General features: G+C 38.1%; 1 protein-coding gene across 1 annotated transcript; it reads left to right on the top strand.

The window, feature by feature from the left end:
• Positions 1–68: 68 nt before the first annotated feature.
• On the top strand, positions 69–27957 carry LOC109090808 (GAS2-like protein 2). Its single transcript, XM_042723852.1, has 5 exons — positions 69–1664; positions 15868–15975; positions 19645–19741; positions 20410–20719; positions 23123–27957. Exons 1-5 carry the CDS (start codon positions 978–980, stop codon positions 25131–25133), a joined length of 3213 nt encoding a protein of 1070 aa, XP_042579786.1. The 5' UTR covers positions 69–977; the 3' UTR covers positions 25134–27957.
• The last annotated feature ends 24 nt before the right edge of the window (positions 27958–27981 follow it).

The following is a 27981-nucleotide window of genomic DNA, read 5'->3' as shown; positions in this document are numbered from 1 at the left end:
TATAGGCCTAACGTTACCCTCCACTTTGCGTCGCCTGACTGTAACGTTACATATTGACCCTGCAACAGTTTATCACATGAAGGTACTGTTTAATTACATCACAGTTTGATTTGATTTGAGTGATTGGTTTAAACAGACGGGCAGCGCGTGCAAACATATCACATGATCAAAGTCGCACTGATTAAACCTGATTTTTTTCCAACTGAAGCAATCACAGGATCCCTGTCCCCACCAACGAACATGCAAATTGAAGATATGATAAGCAAAATCAACATCCTCGTTTCTATTTTCGCTCGACTGCATAACAGTAACTGTATTTGAATAAAACTGATCGGTATCCTCCGAATGTCAGATGCAAATGTGAACGGTTTGGCCGTTGGTAGCTGCCTGGGCAACTGAAAGAAAGGGGATGCGCTGGGATAAAGTTGCAGTTGATCCTCTAATGAGATGTTACTCAATGTATAAGCCACTGCAGCTCGACGCGTTGTGCAGGAGGCGGCGCATGGGACGGTCGCATCATTTCCAACCGATGAAGATTATTATCATCAATGTGCCCCAGTGGACCGGGGCTGCCTTCCTGCCTCAATCGATCGGCCATGCGTCCTTCGAATGAATAAACGAGGCGTTGCGGAGCGCTGTTAGACAATGTGGATGCGATGCTTCTCGTGCACAACGATAGCGCGTCGAGCTGTCATGTACTGATAATCGTCCGGTTTCTGTTTCGCTCCGGACTTTCATAGTGGGAATGAGTAATCGTTATGTGGTCATTGAAGGAGGCGGGTATCTCACCGACATCCGGAATCCGTCGCGGAATCCCACAGCTGTAACGTTACCGCGGCGCTGCGAGGCAGAGCGGCCCGCTTTAGGAGCTCCTACCGGGCGTCGTTATGTCATTCCCAACGCTTTTTATGGAGGATCGCTGTACGAGACAGTCGTCCGTCATTTCGTGCCTTGATTGATACGCGTTTTCCCGTAATATGGCCGATCAGAGCAACATTCAATCCGCCGCCTCCAAAAGCATCAGGCCGTTCAAATCCAGCGAGGAATACCTGTATGCCATGAAGGAGGATCTGGCTGAATGGCTGAACACGCTCTACGATCTGGACATCACGGCGGACACTTTTATGGAGGGTCTGGCGACCGGCTGCGCGCTCTGCCGGCATGCAAACAACGTGAACCGCGCCGCCCACGAATTCAAGACCAAGTATCCAGATGCGGCGCTTTCGCTGCGGATACCCAGCAAGGACGTGGTCTTCCAGTCGAGGAACGTCATACCGGGCTCGTTTTTGGCCAGAGACAACGTGTCCAACTTCATCGGCTGGTGCAGGCAGGAGCTCTGGATCAAAGATGTGCTCATGTTCGAGACCAACGACCTGGTGGAGAGGTGCAACGAGAAGAACCTCGTGCTGTGCCTGCTGGAGGTGGCTCGCCGGGGAGCCAAATTTGGCATGCTGGCCCCCATGTTGATTCAACTCGAGGAGGAGATCGAGGAGGAGATACGGGACCAGGAGAACCTGACCGAGGCTCTGGGGGAGTCGCAGAGCCCGCCGAGCAGGACGTACAGCCGCAAGGAGAGCATCGGCGAGCCCGACCCAGAGCTGCTGGCCCGCTGGCAGCAGCAGCAGAAGAGAGTCCTGCTGGATATGCGCAACCTGGACGAGCTGGTGAGTTTGACAGGTGTAGGGTCTCAGACAGGCTGGTGGGTTATTAATAATCTGGTTAGATATTCAGAACTTGATGCATTTCAATAGTTAAAAAAACCTACATGTCAGAATTCCAGACATGGATGTAATGTGTCATGGAAAGTTCTGGTGGCAGTTGTTTTTTGTGTTACACTGTGTTTATATGGACCAGAAATTACAGGTTAACAAAGGTTAAGTGCTTCTACATACAGTAGATATAAGTGGATTTTCTGTCATATCTTGAATTTTACCTTCAGTGGCTCTACATTTCAAATGTCAGCCTTGGAAGAACAACCCAATGCATCTCATTAAACTAATACATTTAACATGGGACAAATATGGCTTCACCTAGCATAAAAATAACAACATTTATGATTTGAAATGATTGCTAGAATGTTCTTCTGGCACAATGAACACCAAAGTACTATTTATTTTCAGCTTCTTTTTATTTAAATGGCTACCCTATTTAGATAACTTAGCTGTTTCTTTGTCATATAGAAATAAATTAGACACTTATTTAACATTTAACAATGAGTTTGTTGTTTTAAGTACAGTTGTGACTTAATTCTTTTGTCACAACCACGTGTCAAAGCATTCATAACTAATGAAGAAAATTAGTTTGAAAGCATATATATTAATTTATTGATTTGCCAGATTTGTAAAGAAAATATAAATATTAACCATGTCTCAAATCCCCCATAACTAAGAAAATTAGTTTGAAACCATCTAAATTCATGAATTAAACCATCTAAATTGCTGAAGTGAATGCCAGATTTGTTAAAAAAATAAAATAAAAAAAAAAATAATAATAATATTAACCATGTGTCAAAGCCCTTATAACTAACTAATGAAGAAAATTAGTTTGAAACCATCTAAATTCATTAATTAAACAATCTAATTTAATTTACTGAAGTGAATGCCAGTTTTGTTAAATTTTTATAATTTGTAATTATGATTTTTCTTTCAGAACATATTGAGTGAAAACATCTTTTGTGAGAAAATGTAAGCAGGAGGTTTCATCCAAACATACCTCTGACCCTGCTGATTGGATTGCTTTTATTTGTTCGGTTTTGTAACCTGTTTCATCCCACTGATTCAGTGATTGACGTTATCTGGTCTTGTGAGTGGATCATTGTGTTTGTGTGTGTGCTGGATGAAAGGTCAGAAAGTGTGTGATTTGTATTGGTGTGTGACATCGAGTCTGCACAAGTTTTTTTAATGCTGGTCATGAGGAATGCTGACCATCCATGCCATATCTCGCATATGTGTGTTCTTAAGGGTTAAAGGTTGTTCCTTAAGGACCAGAGATATTGGATTCTGGTCTGTGTTGGTAAGTTAGTGAGATAGCTGAATATTTAAATACAGAGTGACTGATGAACACATGAGTCTTATTTGATTTATTAGCTTCTTTGCCACAGCCGCAGATATTGCTGTTTCAGAAAGATGCTTCTTATGATAGTCTGCTCTCACCCAATTATTCTGACATTATAATGTTTAGGGAACAACAGGAGAAAATGTGGAATCTCCCACAAGCTCTGGTGCACAGTTACTGTGTGCCACTGTGGTTATTTCCCTCTGAAAGTCCCTCTCTTCACTCCACTTATGCTCTGATCAGCAATGTCCATTTCACCACTTAAATCCACCAAACTGTCAACAACATCATCCCAAAGATCAGTATCTAAAGAATTAAGTTGTCAGTCCATTGTTGGTCCATCATAGAAACAGCCCTTGTGAGCATGTAAGCACCTTTTCTTTCCTTGAGCGTGAACTGCTAGCATCAGCATGAGTCGAGGCAGCGTGAAGAAACGGTGAACGTCATGTGCTGTTACATCAGGAACTCATTCCATACAGGTTTTTAGCATTTTTTATTGAATGTAAGCCGAATGTTAAAGTATACGGGCAGCGATTTATCTGGCACAGTAGACACTTTGATTTGTCCCCTTGAACAGTTGACCGTGTCTGGATCATATAACACAGCTGCTCATCTTATCTCACGAGCCATGTTGCTGAACAGAGCAGCTGGTTTTGTCCTGCAGAGACAGGGTGGATTCAGTGACAGGCAGCAAGTCCAAACATTAGATCACGCTGAAGCACTCAGCAGAATTTGTCTAATCAAACACTCTCTCTCATCTTGTCTGCTTTAATATATTGCTCTGTGAGATTAACTGCCCTTTGTAATTATGTGATTTCTCACAGGGTTTGTTCTCTGACAGGCAAGTTTGGACATAACCGTGTTGCCATATTTTAGAAAAATGTCATACAGCCACTTATGACTGGTTTGTGGGTAAATTATACTTCCACACAAATACATTCAGACTTCCTCTCTTTCTATATTTAAAGCTTGTTGTTTCATTGTTTCATGCAATTAGATAATACGGAAGTTCTGTGTGATTGTCGTTTCTTTCTTTTTTTCTTTTCATCATGACACTTGCTTTTGTGCTTTCTTGATTTAGTGTAATAAAACACTGTTAAAGAAGTCAGGTAAACTTAAAAAATTGGGATGCTCATTATATCAGTAGTGTATGAGTTATCTGATGATGTAATGGATTTTTAACTTTTATTTGTAGTAGTCCATATTGGATATAAATCAGCCAGTATTTGATATTTAATTCTGTCTTCTCCTTTACATTTAGTTTCATGTTTTGCATCATGTAAAACTTATTTATAGTTAATATTAAATAACACAGTTAAATGTAATTGTTAGCATGTTCATTTTTCATGCGTTCATTTTTGGGCGAACAATCCTTTTAATAATATTGTTTAACTAAATCTGTTTGACTACATTAGATTACACCAGCAAATGTCATTTTAATGGTCAGATAACGTAAAATGATCTCCAACACACTGCCAACTCACATTATGGTCCCTAATTCTATCATTCTTGCCTTGATTATAAAGTTGTTGTTTTTTTCTGTTTTTGTGAGTGCTGTCCATATGAATGTGTGGTGTAATCCAGTCTACTAATTTTTATGTTTTGGATTTAGTTTGAGGATCTTAGCTTGGTCATTTGGTTATTTTAGTTTTTATTAATACATACAAACATCAAAGTCACTGTCCAAATGAAAGATTCATGATTGTAAAGTAGAACGATGACCATGAGGATTATTCTACTTCGATCTTGTATTTCTTAAAGAGATTTCCGTGGAAACAGGATAGAAGGCTTTTGTGGATGTGCTCGGATTTAGTATTGGTAATCCTATTCATCCCTGTGGAATATGAAAGGTCCTCACCGTCCATTAGTTCCCCACACATCCTCATTCTGAAATACATTCATGCTGCATGAGGAAAAGCAGAAGTGTCTCAGAGATATGAGTGTCTTTGAATTACACAGCTATAGTTCCTCTTGATTTTCTTAGTTACAGAAACACAAATACTCCTCTGCACCTTTCCCTCTAATGCCTTTTTGGCTGGAATTTTCCACTGTTGGACAGCATGGGGGAGACACGGCCACTGCTTCCCCTGTGTAATGTTATTTAGTGCAGCCTATTCCTGCTAAAATGTCTAGTCACAAAAATGTATCCGTATAGTCACTCTAATACTGTAGAACCCAACCCAAAGTTGAGAGAGAGACGGTTTTGCTCTGTCTGCTTTCTCAGCACATTTGTCATTTGTTTTTGTAACTTCTGTCGTTGACGCACTGTCTTAGTGCTTTACATCACTCGTCATATACTGTAGTTACACATACAGTTGGCTACTCAGATTGATTTAAATAGAAGTGTAATATAACATACACTTCTGTAGGATGTTAAAGTCTCTTATGCTCACCAAGACTGCATTTATTTGATCAAAAATAAATTGACAAATAAACAAACTGTGAAATATCATTACAGTTTTTTTCCTGTATATATTTAAAATTCCTATGATGGCAATTTAGAAAACAGGAGAACAAAATACTGGTGTACTGATTTTTATCTATTTTTTGCACATGCTCTCAAAAACACAGCGAGACAGACAGCAGACAGAAATACCCGATGGAATGACATCAAGGCACATGACCAGAAGGATGCCCTACAATTTCTAAGACATCAGAGCCGTTATACTGTATCTGACAGACTGTCTTTTCTCTCTTTCTCCCCCTCTCTCTCCCCACACCCCGAGGCCTTGACATTCTGCTCCATGGTTTTGTCAATAATGCACAGCCCCGTTATTCTCTCTCTTTTTTGTTTCTCAGACATGCACATGCATGAGTACAGTACACACACTCACACTCACACACAGTCTTTGCCCAGAGCTAAGGAGAAATGGATAGAGAGAACACACTGCTTGATGGTGCAGTGCAGTATGGCTGCCCTTCTCATTATAATCCAGACATGAAAATATAGCTCAAATCATGTGGTTTCATGATGTCATGATGTGGTAAGATGATATTCTGCAGAAAATATAAAATGATCATTATCTTGCTGACACACATGCTGCCCCATGTTCGTTGTGCTCATGGATCGAAATTGAGAGATTTATGGAGGTATCTGCAATCCCCTAAAGGCTGAAGGGAACATGAGGCCAGGGAAAGAGAGAGGGAGGTATAGCCGTGAGGTAGAGGTGAATTGAAGGACAATGATAGCGGGAGAGAGGCTGATATCACAGAGAGGTGGGGTCGAGGAAAACAGAAAGCTCTGCAGCTAAAGAAATGAAAAAAAAAAATGAAAAATGCAGTTGAGAAGAGAGTAAATGAAAAATGTGTGGGGGTGAGAGAGAAGAAATAAGAGCAGAGAGAGAAACAGAACAGAGGTGAGACGAGGACAGAATAATGAGAACAAGATGGATGGAGAATAAAGAGAGCAGCGGAAAGAGTGAGGGCAGCTGGGGTGATGTGTTGCTCAGTGAACCGCATGGCAAGGACGTCATTGTGCATTTTCAAATTAGCTTAATTTTAAAACTGCTTTCAGATTTATTTTGCAGTGTCTAAACTACACTGTACTGTATGTTGTAAGTAACACTTGTAAAATACAATAAAACTGTAATATTGTAAAATACAACATTTAAAAAAAATCTATTTTAATATATTTAAAAATCTTTATATATATATATATATATATATATATATATATATATATATATATATATATATATATATATAGCAAAGGTACATTTTTAGCAGCTATTACTCCAGTCTTCAATTTCACATGATCCTTCAGAAATCATTCCAATATACTGATTTGGTGTCGTTTTTTTTTTTTTTTTTTTTTTGAGTAAAGTATTATTTGAATTGTCAATGTTGAAAACAATGTGGTTTAATATTTTTGTAGACGCTTTTTACTTAGGATGAATAGAAAGTGTGAAAAACAGCATTTACTTAATATGCATTCTTGCTAAAAAAAAAAAGCTATGTATATATATATATATATATATATATATATATATATATATATATATATATATATATATATATATATATATATATATATATATATATATTAGGGCTGTCAAATGATTAATCACGATTAATCACATCCAAAATAAAAGTTTTGTTTACATAATATATGTGTGTATACAGGGTATATTTATTATGTATATATAAATACACACACATGCATGTATATATTTAAGAAGAATATGTTATGTTTATATATTAAATATATTTATATATAATATAAAATATAAGAATATAAATATATAAATGTATATACATGTAAATATTTTCTAAATATATAATTTATGTGTGTGTATTTATATATACATAATAAATATACCCTGTATAGACAAATATATTATGTAAACAAAACTTTTATTTTGGATGTGATTAATCGTGATTAATCATTTGACAGCCCTAATATATATATATATATATATATATATATATATATATATATATATATATATATATATATATATATATATATTAGTCTCCATTTGAGTAGTTATAGTTAGCAAACTATAATAAATATAGCAACTGACAGAAAAGAAAAGACGCTATCATAGTGATTGCAAACAAGATTGCACATTGCACAAACAGTACATCTGTAAGAGAATGAAGGGTCCTCTGCTATTTTCTACCATTCATTGCGGTTTCATCTCTGATATCAGTATTAGTAACTGTACTGGCATCACACAGTAAACTGCTGTTTTCATTTACTTGCATTAATGGTGTTAATGTAATTTATGAAAATCTAAGGTCATTGTATTAATTGGAAAAAATGAGCTCTAGCAAAATAAAGCCTGCTCAAGCCTTCTTACTTGCACCATCAAACTAAGCTTCACTCTGCATCTTAGTTTGAGTTTGCAGTAATAACTCTGCCTTATGCTTTACTGCATGTTGTATTCAGGGAAGATCAGGCGACAGTTTGCCAGAAGTGCCTGTACTGTACATACTGCTACACCCACCTCTAATGGATTTTACACCAGAGAGATAGACAGAGAGGGAGAGAGAGACAGGAAAAGTAGGTCATGGCAGTTTGTGCTGGGTCAGAATCACACAAGCTGAGAATTCACTGTGAGAGAATGTCTCTCTCTCTCTCTCTCTCTGCCTCTGAGTATTTCCCATATGAACTCATCTGTAGTCTTTTCTCTTTTTATGGTCATGCTGATTTATGCTGCCATAAGTCATGTATCTTTCTGTGGTGGGCTGCAGTACTCCTCTATTAACAGAACTAGCAGATTGGGCCATATGTGTCATTTCATACAGCACCTGTCTATGTTCAGCTTTTGTTTGTGTGCACGCATGTGTGTATACATTCATGTGAAACTGAGCATGTGGAGATGAATGTGTGCGCACCCGTGTCTGCTCCGGCGTGTGGAAGCTGAGTGCTTTCTTAACTCTCTTGGTGGTTGATGGAATCACAGCATGGATGCCTTTCCTATTACAGTATGTGTTTGAATCACCTGCAAAATTGGTAATATGAGTTATTGTTGTATTTTGGACATGCAAAATGGTAATGCATACATTCTTTGTCATTCTTTGTATATACTGTATTTTAAGATATAAAGAGAAAGACAAAATATTAAATGTGATAACTCAATAGACAATGAAACATTTTTTTGAGTTGAGTGAGCTGAATGAATGGGAAGCACTGACGCAAGTAATCCATGATCTTTAATCTATATTTAATGTGTGAAGTGCCTGTCAAAGTGAAAGAAATGCTTGAAAATTGTTAATTACACCATAAATGAAGCAAGTTATTTACAGTGGTTTTATTTTTATTTTCCTTCAGTGTTGCCTAGAATTACATTTTAGTTTCTTTGTCTTTTTCCATATTTCCAAAGATTTTCCCATATGAATAAATTAGATTAGATTAAATTAGAAAAACTTTAAGCAAAAGCATTTGGGGTCATTGCCACTGATTTCCCACTGCAATTGACACTAGAGTTGAGTTAAGTATTTAAATAAATCAACAACCTCTGTATGTTTTTGTCTTTCATGGCCTGATTTTTTTTCCGTGGCCAAATTTTATTATGGCTGAGATATGAAAATTGATTATAAAATCTTTGGCAGTAGATTGTGGGAAAACAGAGAGAGGAAGACTGTGTCAAAAGTTATATACTGTCGCTAGAAAGATCTTATGCCAGGTACAATTTAGGTCATGTGAATTTTTATATGTACCAGAAGGTCACCTGATGTTATAGCTCGTTTTATCTCACTAAACGTAGCTTCAGTTTTGTCATAATAAGGCCTCAAACAAAAGGACAAGCGTGTGATAGTCTTATGCTGAGGCTTGTGAGGAGAGCTTTCATTCTTTAGTTCTTTAGACTAGACACATATTTTGCTTTGCCCTTGAGCCACAACAAGCCTTCAGTACACTGGAGAGACCAACCTTCAGAGTTTACAAACTGGCTTACTTGACTAAAAGGAAACAATCCTGTCATAGAAACTTCGTTTTTTTTCTTAAGTTTATCTTAAGCCCTATAGCCCAATTATTCTAAGTAGCTGGTTTGTCTGGTTAGGTCTCTCTGTTCATGTGTGTGTGGAAATTTCAGTGGTGTTCAGAAGGACTGTCCTTTTAATTAAGGATGACAAATCAGAGAAAAGATGTCTGATCTGTGAGAATGCATGTGTGCGTTCTCCACATGTTTTCCCTCTGTTTGTAAAAGTATGCTGGCTAAGCACACTGTGATACACACTTGATCACAGATCTCTGCTTGCTGACACTGTAAATGTCAAAAATGTCCTTGTTCAAAATCCTTTTTTCTGTAGTCATTCTGACTTTTTTCTTCTTTCAGTAACAAAAGAAGATATTTTTAAATAGGTCTCATTATTTCCTCTTTATGCACACAATGTTAATCAGTAGGGTTCAATTGGACCCCACTGAATTTCATTTTATAATTTGTATTTTTGAGTTAACTATGCCTTTAAGTGAAATTAAGTCTCTCAGAACAGGGGTTCCTAAAGTGGGTGCCGTGACAACTGGCTAGGGGTGCCGCAGAATCTTAGCTTTTTTCCAATTTAAACAACCTAAAATACTATCGTACCATATAATAACCAATAACAATTGAACTGTTTTCAGGAGAGAATCGCCCCGTCCGCGCCGCTCAGCTCCGCCCTTTGTACTGGTGCACGCTCAATTTTATATTTCACGCAGTGATTGACAGGACACGAAATTCGTGTTGCTGCTATATAAGGTTTTGACGGTTTTACCGGTGTGAAGCTACAATACTGTTTATGTCACTTGCCCACCGCGGCACCGTCCCCACTATCGTTTTGATTTTTTATAGTAATAAAAATCATTTAAAATTAAAACTGAACGCGGCTGCTCAATGCAGCGTGCCGAATGACACTCGCATCACAGATCAGATTTCATTTATCATGTGAAGAGAAGCTGACAAAGAAGAGTGAAGTGAGACAGACAAGACGATGGCAGAAGAGTTTCAAAACGACATGCAAAAGCGCCTGTTTTAAAAATAGTTTGGATTCGTTTTGCTAATAAATGTAGCGTTTCTCATTTATTTGGTTCTACGGTGTTTACTGATCTTTAGTTTTGTATAGGCTACCTAAATTTGTTAGTTGTTTGTTAATTTATATATTCACATGGTGCTTTTAAGCTATTTAAAAGCGAAGGAAATTAAGGAAAAGAGGGAAAACTCAAACGAACTAAAAACAAACAACTGCTTGACGTGGAATTGGCGGTAATTTGAAAATGAAAGTAAAATGCATAGGGTGCTTTTACAAGCTATTTAAAATGGAAGGAAAGTGAGTAAAAGAGGGAAAACTACCCCCCTCTTTTCCTCACTGTCACAACCCTAAATTATACCCTATCTCAGAATGCGCTGTCAATGTGCTATTGCCATTTTAGTTATAAGGTCAGGTTTGAGCAAATCAAATGAGAAACTAAAGAAAAAAAATAATTTGATTTGTTTCAAATCAGTCTGTTGATGTGTCATCCAGTTGCAAAAGACAGATGGTTCATTTGAATGGGTTGTTTCACCTCATATTATGTCTGTTGTGATCATTCATAATAAAATTCATGTTGCTGTTTATGCTTCATTTGTTGTTTGCTTATCTGGATTTAATTTCATATATCTATGTACATATATGAAATTATGTTTAATTAGGACAAAGGGATGCCATGCTTTCAAAAAGTTTGGAAACCAGACTGGTCTAGAATATGTAAGACCTGTAAGTGACCCAGATTATCTGTATGTTATTGTTTGTTTTTTGTGTGTGATGTTGATCTTAGGTTGGTTTCCCCACTAGAGATGCAAAAAATGTTTCTTCTGTGCCAGACACCCACTGAAGCGCTGAAGCAGTGTGTTAAATTCAAGGCATGATCATACTTATGTTGGAACCCACCCAGTTTTTATCTCCTAGTAGTGGAATGAATCAGATATAAACTTCTTAGCAAACGGATTTCTCATTCTTGCAAAACTGAAACAACAAATGTTTTTCTGCAAGGTAGTTTTTTTTTTCAGACTTTACTCAAAAAGCACAATACTGTTTAAATATTGTTATTATTCAGTACAGTTTTACTGCTGAAAGTGATATGAAACATTTCGAGATACAACTGCCCTGAAAATATTTTTGCCAAAATATAACAGCTACTACAATTTATTGGTGTCCGTCATCACTGTTTCATGAAAAAGATCATTCATTGGGCTGCTTTTGTAAGTGTGAATACAAGTCTACCACTATTTTTCACCATTTGAGAGTGTCTTTTTACACTAAACTCTTCTGAGACGCTCAGTCACACAGTTGCTGAGAAACGAATCGGCTATTCCTAAACAATCCACACCCACGGCCGGAAGGGTCCTTCACTTTTTACCCATCCGGCCTTCTTTGTGTCACCTCTGTCAAAGCGTGTGTCAGTATGTGTGTGTATCAGGTAGCCTGCAGTTATCAGAGACCCAGATACAGCTCGCTATCTCTCAGATGCTCCATTTCCCCGTCTGCATCTCCAGGCTGACCTCGCCCAGCGCTGTAACTTTGATGCTGGCTCTCACAGTCCCTTAGTGCTGCTGTGTTGGTGGTAAAGGAAGCAGGGTGATAAACAGAGTTTTCCCTCCAGACATACGCTCAGCCAAAAAAGCAGCACAGATAACAGCACTCGGCAACCAAAAACACACACAGAGTTCATGTGCATTTTCTTAAAAACAACACCCTTTTTTTTTAGTGTTGTGTTCAGTCAGAATTTGTGTATTATTAGGGTTATCAATAAGCGGTTGTGAATCCTGAAAATGTATGAGTGTGAGTTTAGTTACAGAATGTGGTAGTCACCCCGTTAATAATCGTACTATGTGTGAATGTAAATTTTTGCAGTTTAAACCAATTGCTTTTCATTATAAATTAAAGTATAAGCATTGGATTGAAAAACATTAATTCAGTAATATAAATGTAAAAAAAAAACATTTACTTTTAATGGCAGTCATGCATAAATGAATTATTTCTTATACATTAGGATGGTGAATCTTTCAGGTAACAGGGAATCAATTCAATTCATGATTTGCCTTTTTAAAATTATTTAGAACTTCTTAAGTACACAATTTGTCATTTGATGTAGTTACTTTGTTTGTATTATTTTAAAGTACTGTATACACTGGTGATTGTCCATCGATTTAATTTTAGCACTTTTAAATTGCATATAAAACAAAATGCAAACATAAAAATTCACAGTTTAAAATTAATATTGCACAGCGCCATGATTTCTAAAATCATTCTGAATCATATAATTATATTCTTCCATAAAATTCCATACAAAAACTGAATCTATATATCTCAACAGTGTTAGTGCTTGTGTGTGTTCTGAACATGGTCCTGTCTTTTAGAAATCACACCGAACAGAATGAATCACATTAGATGGATAAAAAAATAAACTGTGCTTAATAACTTTAACAGAGTTAATTTTATTTGCTGCTGAAGTTAATATGTCAACTTCGTCAGCCCTGTTCATTATCATATTTATTCACTCCCAGCAGGCGTCTCCTCTCCTGCCGTCTCACTCCTCCTCCATCAGGTGTTCATCTCTTTCTGTCTGCCAGCATGTTTTTCCCAGGAGATGCCTGCATCCGTAACAGAGAGAGCTCTGATAACTGCAGTCATATGACCGTTGTCTCTTATCGCTGTTTCCAGAGCAGTGCAGAACCAGCATTTTCCCATTCTGAGAGTTGGGTCTATCACAGCTACATCTCATCATCTGCTTTGTTTGCGTACAGTATATGCCGCTGACAGTAGACATTGCTGGGCAGACAGACATTTAAATAACGTCTCCATGTCTTGCATTTGTTAAGGGTGGTTTCTCAGTTAAAATCAACAAAGAAATGCTGTGAGAACGTTACAGGCAGTCTCTCTGGTTCTGCTAGACTGAATGGAAAAGCTCTGTGTAAACTTGATTCTCCTTCAGTCTAATGGAAGGAGACTTCAAACAGTGCATCTAGCATAAAGACTCCATACTTCTCTAGCGCTTAATTGTTTTCCCTGATGTCCATTTATAATGTTTGAAGTCCATTTAAAATTTTGCAGTGTTTCTAGTAATACTCAGTAACCGACTTTCAACAACTATATAAAAATTTATAGCTGTTGCTAAAAGAAACACTCAACATGGTAACATGCGTTTGCTCAAATATGCTTGTAGAATATTATATGTGAGTGGGCTCTGTTATGATTGGCTAACCTCTTCACATTTAAAATGAATAAGAACATTTGTATGCAGTGTTGATGACTGGAAGCATTTTGGTTTTGTCACCTCATTTGTTACTGGTATATATATGATGTAATGGAAAGAACCCATAAAAACCAAGAGAGAGGACCTAACAGTTTTGTATTACCACAGAAATCTTTAAGGTGGTCACTGCTTACAGACTTTACAGAACAGATGTCTAGAGAAAAAGAGCGAAGCATGAGAAAGGCAAAACACAGCAAGGGAGCACTTCTTACTTCAGAGAGAACAGCAGAGAGAGTGAGTCTGTATTACAGCTCTTTCTGGTTCTGTGGTAACTGTCAGACACATGCTGCCTAAAAAGACACGACGATGGGTCTAATTATAGAATATTCCAGCTTTAACCCTCTAATCTTCCAAACAGGCCAATAATGTGGAAAATTAAAGATATTCTAGGCAATTCTAGAGCCTCCAAATTCAACTACAGTTAATAAAGTCTCACTGAGTGTGTGGCAATAAATCTTGTCCATCACGCCAGCAGAAGTCTGCTGTCTCTCATCTGTGGAAACTCAATTTTGTCTGTGTAGGAAATAAGGATGAGTTTTCCATGTGTTTGCACAAGCAGTACAGCACAGAGCCTTAAAGTGTACGGTTGAACTTTCCCACACTTGTTACAATGTACGAAACTGCACAGTCTGGTAAAGAAAATATACTGCATACTAAATAAATGTGCATAACATAATATAAATAATAAAATAATGTTGCATTGAAAAAAATTATGCAAAGCATATTTTAATTAATTATTAATTAAACCTTTTCTTTTTATTTTGGCCTGAATTACAACACTGACATGAATTTTTATTAGATCTGCACATATACACATTGCAATTTAATTTGTGATATTTGTTACTTTTTTTTACTGAATAAGTGTCTGTCGTATTCATCCTTTCTGAAATGGCTAAGGTGTGTTGGAGACAATGTTTTGTCTTGCCGTACAAGTTTAAACTATAAACATTGCTGCTTGATTGAACTTCTGGACTTTTCACTCTAAAGCAGAACACATGCATGCCTCCATACTGTTACGTCACTCTCTTTCACATCAATAATTATTTTTTATGTCTATGTGGCATGTGCCTTTGAGTTAATCATTGGGCAAGTCCCAGATCTCATCAGGATATGACGCAACTTTAGGGAATGGCTCTTTGTTTCACTAATTGTGCTTTAGAGAGAGTGAGAGATTATTTGTTTTCCCTAGTGAGTGATTCAGTTAAGGTGTGACAGGAATTGGAAAGGTCGGGCTCTTTCGATGAGTCAATCACCTCAGGAGCTCAGGAGTCAATAACAGACTATCCCATGATGCATCACATATAAGTTACATTCTATCCGTTCACAAGCTTGCACATGCTTCCAGCGTCCTTGAAGCGAGGTTAGGGATGTGACTCAGTGTTTCTCACAGGAAACTGCTTCTGTTCAGGTGCTGCTGGACATTCAGTGGACTGTTTGTCTCTGAGTGTGACTAAATGTCTTTTATAGTCTGCAGTGAGCCAGCAAACAGCTGAAAAGAATGACTCCATGTTTGTGAATATATTTCAGCTCACCTCCTATGTGGAAGAGATATGTACATAAATATAATACAAAAATATTTATTGATTCATTTATATTTTTATATATTTATTGTTCGACTAATATGTTTTGGTGATTAGTGACCCAACTGTATTTTATTTGTATTGTATTTTTTTAATTTTTTTTCAGGAACCATGGTTCCATGCCCAAAAATCCTTTAGTTATACCATGCTAATTTTTAGTCCTTTTTTGTTGGTGGAATCAAACAGAAAGCTATATTGTCTGTAAAAATACATGGAAAGTAAGTTATTTTTCTTATAATAGATAATAGATGGATAATAGATTACTTTTTCTTAAATATTGGTTAAAGTAGTCATGATTCATACAGGCCTGTATTTACAATTTGCACGCTTCATACTATAGAATTGGCTTTGTAATGTATGGCAGAATATACAAATATACTTTTAGCATTGATATTCATCTTTTTTGTCTATTTGTTATGTGACGAAACGTTTGTTTGTTTCAATATTGCACACGTTTAACCGTGATTGTCTACACACTTTATGCTATTTGTAATAAGATTTTATATTGTGTGTTTTTAGGTTCGGGAGATTCTGGGCCAGTGCTCCTGTCCGTCACAGTTCCCCATGACCAAAGTCTCAGAAGGGAAGTACAAAGTCGGAGACTCCAGTGCGCTCATCTTTATCAGGGTACATCTTTAATTGACTCACCAGTTACTCATTCACCTGTCTATTCTGTCAAAACGCTGAGGCAGTGTCTTTTTCTTTATCTTTTTATTACTTAAAGCTGATGTTTGTCTCTTTTGCTCTTTAAAACGGATTGAAAAAATTCTGAGCTGAAGTATTTAAGTATTTAAATTCAGTTAAATGTTAATTGTAGGTTGACTCAACCAATGCCAATCAGTTTGAAAACAATTATTATGTTTGCTATGTCATTTGGTGACGTAAGTGGCACAGAATGATACACCTCACTTTCTTTCATCACAAAGTTCTGTACAAATGCTGGTGTCACACCCACAGACATCAAGCCATCGATTCTGTTATTTACTTTTTGAATCTGCGCTGCTGTATCATTGGAATCCTTAACATTCCCAGAATAGAGGCCAAACTATAATAATTATAGCTCCATAATAAGTCATCCCGAGGTCTGAATGGTGTTTACACAGTTGCCAGGCTGACCTATTCAAGACTTAGCCTGTTATCCAACTTCATCTAAAAGCACCCACACCCATTCATACTGCAGACAGAAATAGAGACTTGTGTCATTTCCTGTTCTCTTCCAAGCTCTCTGGATACAAGTGTGTGTGTGATTTGGTGTATGCGTATTTACATGCACTTTATGCATGCATCTGTGTCTCTTTAATATGCTGTTAGGTCTACAGATTTTTATTCTCAGCTGGAGGAAATTTTAGATGAAATTTTATCTTCCTCAAGTGCAGCAGGGCTGAATCAGTTGAACTCGATTTAGCCTCATTCTCCTCCGCATTGCAACCCTATATACCATCTTTCTCTCTGTCTTCATCTGTCTTGATCTGCTCAGTTTTTGTACTGTGTGTGTGTGTACCTTTTTTTTTTTTTGCAAGATGTGTGTCTGCAACTTAGCTGGTGTTGTTAGATTGAACCCTTTTATTTACTGATATTATAATTATACATAGACCCATCATCCTTCTCCAGAACAAATGAAAACTAGCAGCACAGCGTGAGGTGAAGCAGAGGCCATTCACATGCCCAGCTCAGCTACCCCTGTGTTGACATCAGTGAAGAAGACAGAACGTGAAAAGCAAAGAAAAATGTCATCTGTCATCTTCTGGATGGCCACTTTGTTTAGAAGCTCAGTGCTCAATTTGATGTTAGTAAACTGAAAGAAAACCTCTCGAAAATTGCTGAAATCCCTGGCGATGACGACCTTGCCACAAAAGAACATTCGCTTTGTTTACTGTTTATTATAATTATGGTTTCAGCATGTTTTCGCCTGTTGCCATGGTGATGAATCCCAAATGCTTTTTAAAGGGCAGATGATTTTGGCTGCCGAAGATAGCAGCGCTCCCATTGGCTAAAGTAGAGGTACAATAAAAGTCAGTTGTTAAGGCCTAGTGTAACAACAAATCTACCCGCAGTTACATTTTCCTAAATACTTACTTGGGGTTTCAACTAGGTCACAGATGATGATGATTCAAAGTCACAGTGTAAACGTTTGAAGTTGTTGTTTTTTTTAAAGAAGTCTGTTACGTAATATTAGTTTTTAAATAAACTGTTTCTGTTATCTGTTTATTGTAGTTATTTCTCTTTGTATTATAATTATGATTAGTAATGCGGATTATTAGAATGTACATTATTTTGTGTAGGGCTGCTACCTGTTATCTTTATATGGGAAAGACATCCAAAACAAGCGGAGAACTGTGCAGCAGAATTACAGCCCTAGATGTAGTTCAGTGTACGGTTTAGCTTGCATGTGTGTTTCAGTTTATGTATAAATGAGGGCTTGTGTAAGTTTGTGCAGGTGGGCACTGTGCCAGCCAGCAGATGTGCTCTCTTTTCATGGCAACAGCACACAGACACGCATCACATGATTATTCCTTACCATGTGCTCAGCAGATGGAGTTTAGCAATGCTAAAACTCTAAAGAGCTTTGTTGCAACAGGTTCGAAGTACGCAATCAACAACAGTGAAAAGTGAAAGAGAGTGTTTTCCTGACTGAGTTATTTTTTGATAAAGAAATCAATAGTAGTGTAGTGTCTTATCCTGCATTTCTCTCAGAGAAGAGCTAAAGAAACAGAGCTTGGAGTAAAAGGAGGGCAGTTTCTATGCTAAATCTCCTTCATTCCCTTCTCTCTGAATACCAGTTGAGCGGGGTTGGATAAGGCAGAGTATGTGTCGGTGTGTGATGTTTTTTGTTCTCTCTCCAGCTCTGTCATTGCGTGTTGTCATGATAATGAAGGTGGATGGAGGAAGTGTTGGTGGCCAGATCTGTTATATAGCGTTATACGACACGAGGGCTTGAGCTTATAATAATCAGCTGAATATTCCACCTGTATTATTAGTGGTGTTTGAAGATAAGCATCACTATTATTATTGCCCATACTGAGGGTTAGGGATTTAAACAAACTAACCCTACTGATTGTGCCAAGGCCATGAAAAATAACACATACTTTACAGTTTTGCTTAGTGATCAGGCTTATGATTTTCACCTGATGAACAATAAAATGGTAAAAAAAAAAAAGTGCCATAGAATTGCATTGAAGGAGGGAGTGCTTAGGGAGTTAAATAGTATATAGACTTGGGGATGGGCTTCTTTTGACTTGGGCCAGTAAGAAACCACACATAACTCAATGGGCATAAACTAGCATCACCCTACTTCTTTTTCATAGGCAAGTGCTACTTAATTCTTCTTCAGAAGAATGTAATTTGTTAATTAGTTTCACAGTTTGACACATTTACAAATACACAAAATAATTCCTTGCAGATCTAACCTCTACTAATCCTTTCATTGTACTGAACAACAAACTGTAGGCCTACCTCTGAAGTGTACCCTGTTGTACTCAATCTTTTACCACTGTCTTTTGTACTTTTTCATTTGGCAAAACTTCTGTTATCTACCACTGAATCACACTTCAGTCTGGATTTTTTAACCAGCTGTTTACATTTCTAATGCTGCAATTATGAAAAATCTTTTTTTAATTTTTTTTATTATGCTTTTCTCAGCTGCTTAAAAGGTTTATAACACAATTTTGATATTTGTTGCTGTGTATTGGCACTTTTCCACTGCGTGGTACGACTCGGCTCGGCACGGTTTGTGTTTCCACTGCAGTTTAGTATCACTTTAGAGTGGGCGGGATTATTCACATGTCGTTATAGTTGCGCCACCTCTACTGCCAAGACTTTTTCATTCCACGTCGCCCCATCAAGCTCTTGCTGGATCCGCTCCTCTACTATCAGTGAGAGGAACATCTGTACTTCCGCAACAGACAACAAAACTTTTTGGTTATTAAAAAAAGGTGTGCAAGTTCAAAACAGTTGCATTCGATCGTTGGCTGGCTGTGCTGATTTAAATCTAGCGGTTCTTTTGTGTTTGTGTCGCAAGTTCAGTGACGATTCTCTCCAGCAAATCTGTGATCAGCAGAGTTTACACGTCACGTTTTAGTAACGGTACGGTTCACTTGGAACCTCAGCTGAGGTGGTACTATAAAAAATACTAGGTACTGTACCCAGTGGGAAACCCCCCAAAAGTGAGCTGTACTGAGCCATACTGTGCTGAAATATGCAGTGGAAAAGCACCATATGACAGCTATATTGAGTGTTTCACTTTGGTTGGTCATGTTAATGTGTGTGTGAAATGTGTTAACATGTCTCTCTGTGTAGGTGTTACGGACTCATGTGATGGTGCGTGTGGGTGGAGGTTGGGACACACTTGAGCATTACCTCGACAAACACGATCCCTGTCGCTGCGCTGCATTCGGTGAGATCACCACTTGTATCACTTCCTGTCTCTGAGCTCAACTGGAATTTTTCAACAATACTACATGTGTTTCTCACGTCTGATTGTTTACTTTCTCACAGTATCATACAATCAAGTTATACTAGTTTTTGTTTCTAGTGTTCTGTGTTTAATGAGGGTTAGTGTAATTCAATATGCCTTTGGGCTTTTACAACAGATTGGTAAAAGCTAGCTCAGATCATATGTTCATATATTGCCATATTCTTATATAATCCATATATTGCCATACAACTTACTGAAAAATATACAAACACCTTTGGTGACCATGGCTGGATTTATTTAATCGGAAATGGAGTAAAACAGTACTAATGTGAAATATTACTACAATTTAAAATTACTGTTTTTCACTTTAATATATTTTAAAATGTATTTTATTCCTTTGATGGCAAATCTGCCAACAGTCATTACTGCTGCCATGTAATGTATCCTTAAGAATAAAAGTATTAATAAAAAAAAAAAAAAACTTTTTTAACCCTAGTGTACAGTACAAGACACATTAACAAGGTTTTTTTTTTCACTTTTTTCCATTTAGATGTGTATTAGGTTTAAAAAAACACTTATGATGTTCATCATCATTTTTCTTGTGAACATTAAAAGAGCTGAATGATGCCTTCCTTTGACCTCAACAGCTCACCGGTATCAGCAAGCTAAAGCGAGTGGCCAGGGTCCTCACAGTAAGAGCTCCAGTGCTCACTCCTCCCGCTCCACAAGCCCAGGACCTCACTGGCGCAATGAGGGCATAGCACCCTACAAAACCTCCGACAGGCGCTCTTTGGACCCTGTGTTGGGCGCTACGGTGCATTCCTCTCCATCACGACCTGGCAGGTCGCACCATGCAGCTGTACCTGTGGAGATGGAGACTAACACAGGGCGGCCCACAGCACTGCTGCCTCGACCACCACGAGACAGATCAGAACCATGCCACTTTAATCCTCTCAGGTCAGTGCAGGTGTGTTTGGGTGTTAAGATGTGTGTGTGTGTGTGTGTGTATGTATGCATGTGTGCAGGTTTACAGCTTCTTGGAAAGTACCTAAAATAGAAAAGTACCCAAAATCACACCGGAATCAAAGACACCTTGAAAATGAATGTGAAAGTCAGCTCTTGTTTATTTGTTCTACTTATTCTTATTTAAGATATAAGAAGTGAAAACATGTCTGCTCTTGTAAACACTACCTAAAACAATTCATACATTTTGTAAATATAAATTTTGAGAAGGGACTTTGAAAGAAAGTATATATTTCATAATGTATTATGTTTATTAATAATATAAAAGTTTTTTTTTTTAAGACATGAAAAAGCCAATACCTTCTCCAGACAGAAAGAAATATGAATAGTAATAAAAAGAGAGGGGGAAAAAATCACAGGATCACTGTATGCATGCATGGATATGGAGAGAATGCAGTCGTTGTATGAGAAGAATTGGGTGACTGGGACACATGCATGATTGTGTGTTTGTACAGTTGTTTTGTCTGTGTGGATCCCTCAGGGTGTCTGCCATTTGCTCACACTGACCTAGTTAACTCAACACAAATTATAGCACTCTGCTTGTGCACTGTACCTTCACAATGAGCTGCATCTTAAGGCAACCGTGCACATGCACACAAACAAATACACACACACAAACACACAGATTATTGCAGGCAGATTTGAACTAATCCCAGGTGACATTGTCCTGACATCTATCCTCTTTTTGTCCAGTTTGTGACTCCCCCTTGTGTTAGAAAGTAATAATTACAATTTTATAAGGCGACAACCACAGTGTTTTCGCTACCTAATTATGCAAGTGATAACAAGTTTTGGATAAATCTTTTTTTTTTTTTTTCCAAAGCACATGTACAATTATACATATTTGTATTTATTATTTTTATTTTTAACCTGAAAATGAATGTTTAAGCACAACTATAAAAACTCCATGTTATGCATTACTGCACACTTAGAGAGTGGTGAACAAATAAATCCTAAACATCCTGAAGTTTCAAAAGGTGCTTCGTTATTTCAATCAGATGGCATACTTGTACGTCAGTATGTGCAGCCAGGACATTGTATAACTGGACCATGAACAGCTTGCTGGTTTATCTTGGCTGTGTGCCTCAATTTCCTTAGGCTGACTAATGATGCAGGCCAAGCGTCAGAGCAGCACACTTTAACACTTGCACTCCCAGAGCTGCAGGTGAGGCAGACTGGATTACTAAAGATTAGGATAATCTCAACCCCCAGGTCTGTCACTTCAGAAACTGCTCAGAACATGGTTTATGCAGCTTATATTACAGAACCAGACTGTCGGGGTGTGCATATTTCACTTTCTTGTCTACATAAGAGTTTGCATTTGAATAAAATCAAATGAGGGCAGAATAGGGTAGCACGTTCACTTGTTCTTAAGTGTATCTTAGGATCCAGAAGTTCTACATTTAAGAAATGATTTTAAAACAGTGTTTTTACTCATATGCACACTCTGTTTTCAGTGTTTTGTCTCAGTGAACACAAGGCAGTCTTTAAAGGTTAAAGGAAAGAGTGATGTCACTTTTATTCTGAACTTAGTAGTAGTAGTTCAAAAATGTGTGTAAAGAAAGTGTGTCTGTGTTTGCACGTGTTTGATAATGCCAGAGGATGAGTAATCTCTCTCTCTCCATTCCTATTTGATGGATTTCTTTAATCCCAAAAAATGGCTCATGAGGATACAGCCTTGCATACAGTTCCCTGCATGCTTGGTACAGATTCTCCCTGTTGTCAAAAGTGAAAAGTGTCACATAAAATCATAGAGAAAAATGGAAATCATGGAAATGATGTTGATTAGTAATTCTAACCAAGATAACCAAGAAATATTTTTAATTGATCAAAATCAAAGTATTAAATTGATCAAAAGTGACCAAAAAATTATTTTAAATAAATGCTTTTTTTTTTAACGTTCTATTCATGAAAGAATTCTCAAAACGTCTGTTACTTTTTCCAAAAAATATTTAGCAATATTTTTAACATTGATAATATGAAATGTTGTTTGGGCACCAAACCGAATTCTTATTATGATTTCTGAAGGATCATGTGACATTGAAGACCTCTGTAAAAATAGCAGTGCAAAGGAATAAATTACATTTTAACATATTAAAATGGAAAAAAGAATTTTTTAAAAAAATCGTTTTTGCATTATTACTCTTTTTACTATATTTTTGATCAAATAAATGCAGCCTTGATGAGCATAAGAGACCGTTTTCAGAAACATTTGGAACGGTGGTGTGTATGTGACACAAAATATGTCAAAAATATCAGACAGTAACATATTTGAGAATTAGGTCTCATACATCCCAATATCTATCTTAATCTTTCTCTCTTTACCCTTACACACAGGAATAAGGAATCTCTTCTTCCGACTCGCAGGCTATCAGGAGATAGTGATTCTTCCACAGCCTCATCTAAAGGTGGAGGAGGAAGCACAGGAGGAGGACGCTTCTCTCTGGGTACACGGCATGCTCATGGAGACGAGGTGGTTCTGCTGGTGAACCGTAAGGAAGGGAAACACGTTATTGAGCGTCCTGGAGCAGGAGCGCAGATTCCAGCCCTGAGAACCCCTCAGACCCGTGCCCGCAGTGCTTCCAGAGAGCGCCCTGCATCACAGTCCACCTCAGTCCTGAAACCTAGTCCACCAAAGGGCCCAGCAGAGGGACATCGAACACCCCGCCCAGAGAGAGGCAGATCGCTGGGGCCCGAAGGTCCAAGGAAGCTGCAGGCTCCACGCTCCCTCAGCCAGGGCAAGACTCCTAGAGCCCGATTGGGGGATGTCAGCCCTGGATCATCACCTCGCCGCAGAGACCCTCAGTCTCTTTCAGTAGATCGGAGAGAGGAACTGAGATCCAAGCACATGTCTGCAGCATCTTCAAGAACAAGTGGAAGTTTGGCCAGGAGACAAGCATCTTCCTCGACCTCTAACTCACCTGTGAAAAGCAGTGCCAGTGGAAGTCCTGCGAAAAAGGGGACGGTAACGTCACGACCCCCTGCACCGTGGTCACCTTCCACTGGGAGTCGAAAGTTGCTTCCCCCTGTCACACAGCCAGGGCGGCGCTCTCCGCATTCTTCTCCACGATCGAGTCATCACCACCCACCACGATCCCCTCGATCAGCACACAATGCACGATCCGCAGGAAGAGACCAAAAAGGTTGGGCAAATCCCCACAACCAGCAGCAGGAGAGCCAGAAGGACAGTGGTATTTTTAGTTTACACCTGCTGCCAAGTCTGGACCCTCAAAGGGAGCAAGACTTATATCGCAGCTTTGAGGCCGAGCTCCTGGCCAACACGCAACAAACCAAGGCTGTGCAGGGTAAAGCTTCCACTGGAAGGGAAATGAGGTCACTACAGCTCCCTGTCTCCCAACAAGGTTTAGGAGTGCTCCCAAACTCTTCGGGTGACACTAATGTTACAGACTCGGCTTATTCTTCTTCTAATTCTTCATCATCTTCTCTTAATGTCGGAGGTAAGGTGGGAGTCCTACCTGATTTGCGAGAGTCTAAACGCACTAATCCTCGCACATGTGCACTCGAGGACCCTCCTGCCCTTCTCCATAGCCAGATTCGTGGAGGCCTCCCCAATGGACGGCTCCTGGAGGGAGAGCGATGGGGTGGCAAAGGAGGAGGTCTTCGTAAGCTCCCTGCAATCTCCAGCTCCACAGAGGAAGGAGAGGCCTCAAATCTCTCAGTGGGCCTCCCCAAAGACATCAATGGGAGCCTCCCTTTAACGGAGGTGCCAATGGAGAGTCAGCAGGACCTGGAGGAATGGGCTGGGGTGGAGGGCGACGTACCACAAAGTACCGAACATCACCCGGACCTGCCATATGACAATGCTGACCTGCCACTTCCTGAGACATTTCCCTCCACTCCACCACCTCTAGATGACTGTTCTTATCAGGACTCTTCCAGTGAGAGCTCCTCCATGTGCTTGAGCCTGAGTGAGCCTCCATCCGAAGGTTCCTGCACTCCTCCTCTACCGCTGGCCAATACAGAAGACGCAGTCATCCTCCGTGCCAAGAAAGGTCAAAAGAAAACACAGAGAGTGCCCCCCACCAACAACAACAACAAACTGCGGCCGCGGATAAGACCCCGCACTGACAACAGACCCGAGAACAGCCCGTCTCGCATCCCTACACCTGTACGATACAGGAATCATTGTCAGCAGTCTCCTGCCAATTCATCTCCCCTCCAGACCCCACCACAGTCTCCACGTTTAAACAATCACCAACCCTCACACAAAGCTCTGCATCAGGCCTTTGCTGACCTCATCCAACCCCAGCAGCGTTCCCCAGCTATGGGCTCTAGAGAGTGTGCCTATTCTTCGGAGTCCAGCCTAGACAATGAGGCCTGGATGTAGTGAATGATAATGATGATGATGTACACAGGCAACTGACCTACGCTCATCATATACAGCTTTATAGTCAGATTAGAGCAGAAAAAAGCACATTTGTAAGACTAAGAGACAATGCACATCTGACTGTTATGTACAACATGTAGCAGGATGCTGGAATCCTTACTGTCATTTCACTGGAGGCATAGATGTGTTCTAAAGTGGCTAAGAACAAACAACACTATTCTTGACATCTTGGACCAACATAGCCTGTTCTGAAGTAAATCTGAGAGCTGAGCTACTGTACATGCACCATCTGAGCTGTTTAATTTCATTCAAGTCATTTTTCCTGCTTAGATTTGTTCTGTTTGAGGAAGAAAATTTCCCTTTGGGGATCTGTAGTTTTTAATGCTCCTTATTAATATCCTCATGACCTGTTTTTGAATTCATTCGGTGAGGACAAATTTTAGCTGGTTAAGTTTTCATTTGGTGGAAAGAAGTGTAAAAATCTTATTTTAATCAGGGAATTGTAATATACAGAGTATACTGTATACTGGAGAATAAGATGGTGGAATCGTTATGGTGTAATTTTATGACAAATTTTATGACGTTTTGACCATACTTCCATGTGGAATCCAAATTATCCAAATTGGAGATACAATTAAGTGGTTGTACTGCTGTTTTAGCCCATATCAACTTATGGTAAAGGTTTAACATAAAGGTTTATGAAAGAACATAATCCACACATTATCTGTGCACAATCACCTTGGCAGACAAACGTTTCATTTATGTTCTGTACAAACTAATACGGTTAGGTTATATCTGTATAGGTTTATATGTAATATATGTTCATTGCTTAGATGTGTGGTAGTGTAATGTAAATATAATTATTATTAATTGAATTTAATATTAATGTACAAAATGTATGCTGTTTATTTCAGTATGGTAATTCTGCCTTAGCTATGCAAAGTTGCTATTGAATGTTGCCTTGACAAATTTTCTTGCCTTAAAGTAAGGATGAGAAGCTGTGTTTGTGAAGTAGAGATGAAGAGATGGTGTTTGTATGTATCTGGGTGGGTAAGTCTGAGTATGTGAGGTAGAGAATGTTTGTTATGTGTTTTGGCCCAGTGTTAACTGTGAGACAATCACACGTTTAAGGTCACAGTGACAACAATATCCTGCTTTATGAATATTCCTCAGTTTAAAGTAAATTGCTTGATTTATCTGCAAGTGAGAAATGAAGGACATTTAATTAAAGATAGTGTCATATTAAACATCAACAGGATGTTTTCAAAATATGGAAATCACTACAGGCGATGTATAGAAATGGTAATCATTCAGGAAATAAGGCCCTTTTATTGTGAAAAGCCATATTGAGTCCAAAACTGCTTACGAAGTAGAGATATTTTTCACAGTCATCATCGGCAGACATAACATTTCTTTTAAAGCTTTATGGCGCCACCATGTGGTTTTTTTTTTTTTGTTTGTTTTTTTTTTAACGTTGAGCTGATTGTTACCGGTGGTATTTTGTGTGACTTGAAAGTATAATATGAAAGTGTGACTTGAGTGAGTGCTTATAAAACGAGTTTTTTAAACCTTCAAACACATCTGATCTTGAATTGGAACTGGTAGGCACCATTGCATAAAATAGGAGAAAACATCGACTCCTCTTAAATAAATTACACTACACACATATTGGTTTGGCATTGGATTGTTTATTTATATTAAATGAGTAAGCTAATAAGCCTTGTTGATTGGTTGTGGGTGAACTGTTTTATCATAAAGGGACAATGTTGTATGTTTCTATATGAATGGATGAATTGTTTACTTTTGGTATGTTCTCCTTCGGAGGCTTTATACAGTACTGCCATGTATTTATGAGCGTGAGTGTTTTATTGCGAGGTGTTCTGATGTTTGCTGTTTTAGTGAATCAAAAAGGGTCAGAAAAAGTGTTGGAGATTTTATGGAAATGGATTTCAGTGTTCTTTTTTTGCCTCAAGGACTGCAACCATATGATATTACTGTTTGCATGGCCATTGACACTCCATAACACCTCTTGTATAAAAGCTGCAATACAATGCATCACTGCAAATTGCTTTTATGTTCAATGCCATGTAAACATCTGTTGTGACACTTAAGGACAATGTTAAATTTCTCAAATAGGTATAAATAAGGACAGTAGAGTTCTCTGTAGTCTTTCAAATTATATTAATGGTTGCTTTGCCTCACTTTAGTCAAACACAAATTTACACACACTACACATTCAGTAATCTTTACAGTATCTAATTATTAACTGCCGTACATTTGTACAGTTAACTCATTTTGAGCTCCAGTTGTATTTATGTTATGCTTTCCAAAAAAAAAAAAAAATTGCAGAAAGATGTTTCTTTTCTGTGATGACATTCATTATGTTTCTAATCACATTTAGGCATTTTTTAAAAATTATTTATTGCATGGATGGGTTCTGTTTTTCTTTATTCATTATTGACATCAGTACTACAAGAGTGTAGATTCACATGTTTTATTTACTTGTGCGAACCCGTCTGATTTGCATTATGCAAATGTGATGTTCAGACGTGATCTACAAAATGCATGTTGAATCTATGTCATGCTCTGGTTTCAGTAAATGAAAAGGCTGTTGGATGATTTGGAATCTGAATGTTGTTTGATTTAATTTGAATTTCTGCAGTTTGTTTGGCCGATTGTTTTTCTTTAATGTTGACAATGAAATGTAAGGTCTTGATTGTGGAATTTGTCTGTTGAATAGCAATATTGCAAGACCGACATTCCACTGTTCCTTGAAAACCAATTGCTGTTAATTTAATACTTATAATAAAAATGTTTTGGATGACATGCTTTGTATTTCTTCTTTGGT

The sequence above is a fragment of the Cyprinus carpio genome, chromosome B5, assembly GCF_018340385.1.
Source record: "Cyprinus carpio isolate SPL01 chromosome B5, ASM1834038v1, whole genome shotgun sequence".
NCBI classification, from domain to species: domain Eukaryota; kingdom Metazoa; phylum Chordata; class Actinopteri; order Cypriniformes; family Cyprinidae; genus Cyprinus; species Cyprinus carpio.
This window is presented reverse-complemented; position numbering and strand designations above follow the sequence as displayed.

What these genes read in the sequence shown, in the direction of transcription:
- LOC109090808 (XM_042723852.1), top strand. Translation starts at nt 978, where the DNA reads ATGGCCGATCAGAGCAACATTCAATCCGCCGCCTCCAAAAGCATCAGG. An exon ending in TGCGCAACCTGGACGAGCTG is followed by an intron (nt 1,665 to 15,867) that starts GTGAGTTTGACA and finishes GTGTGTTTTTAG; the next exon opens with GTTCGGGAGATTCTGGGCCA. An exon ending in GTGCGCTCATCTTTATCAGG is followed by an intron (nt 15,976 to 19,644) that starts GTACATCTTTAA and finishes CTCTCTGTGTAG; the next exon opens with GTGTTACGGACTCATGTGAT.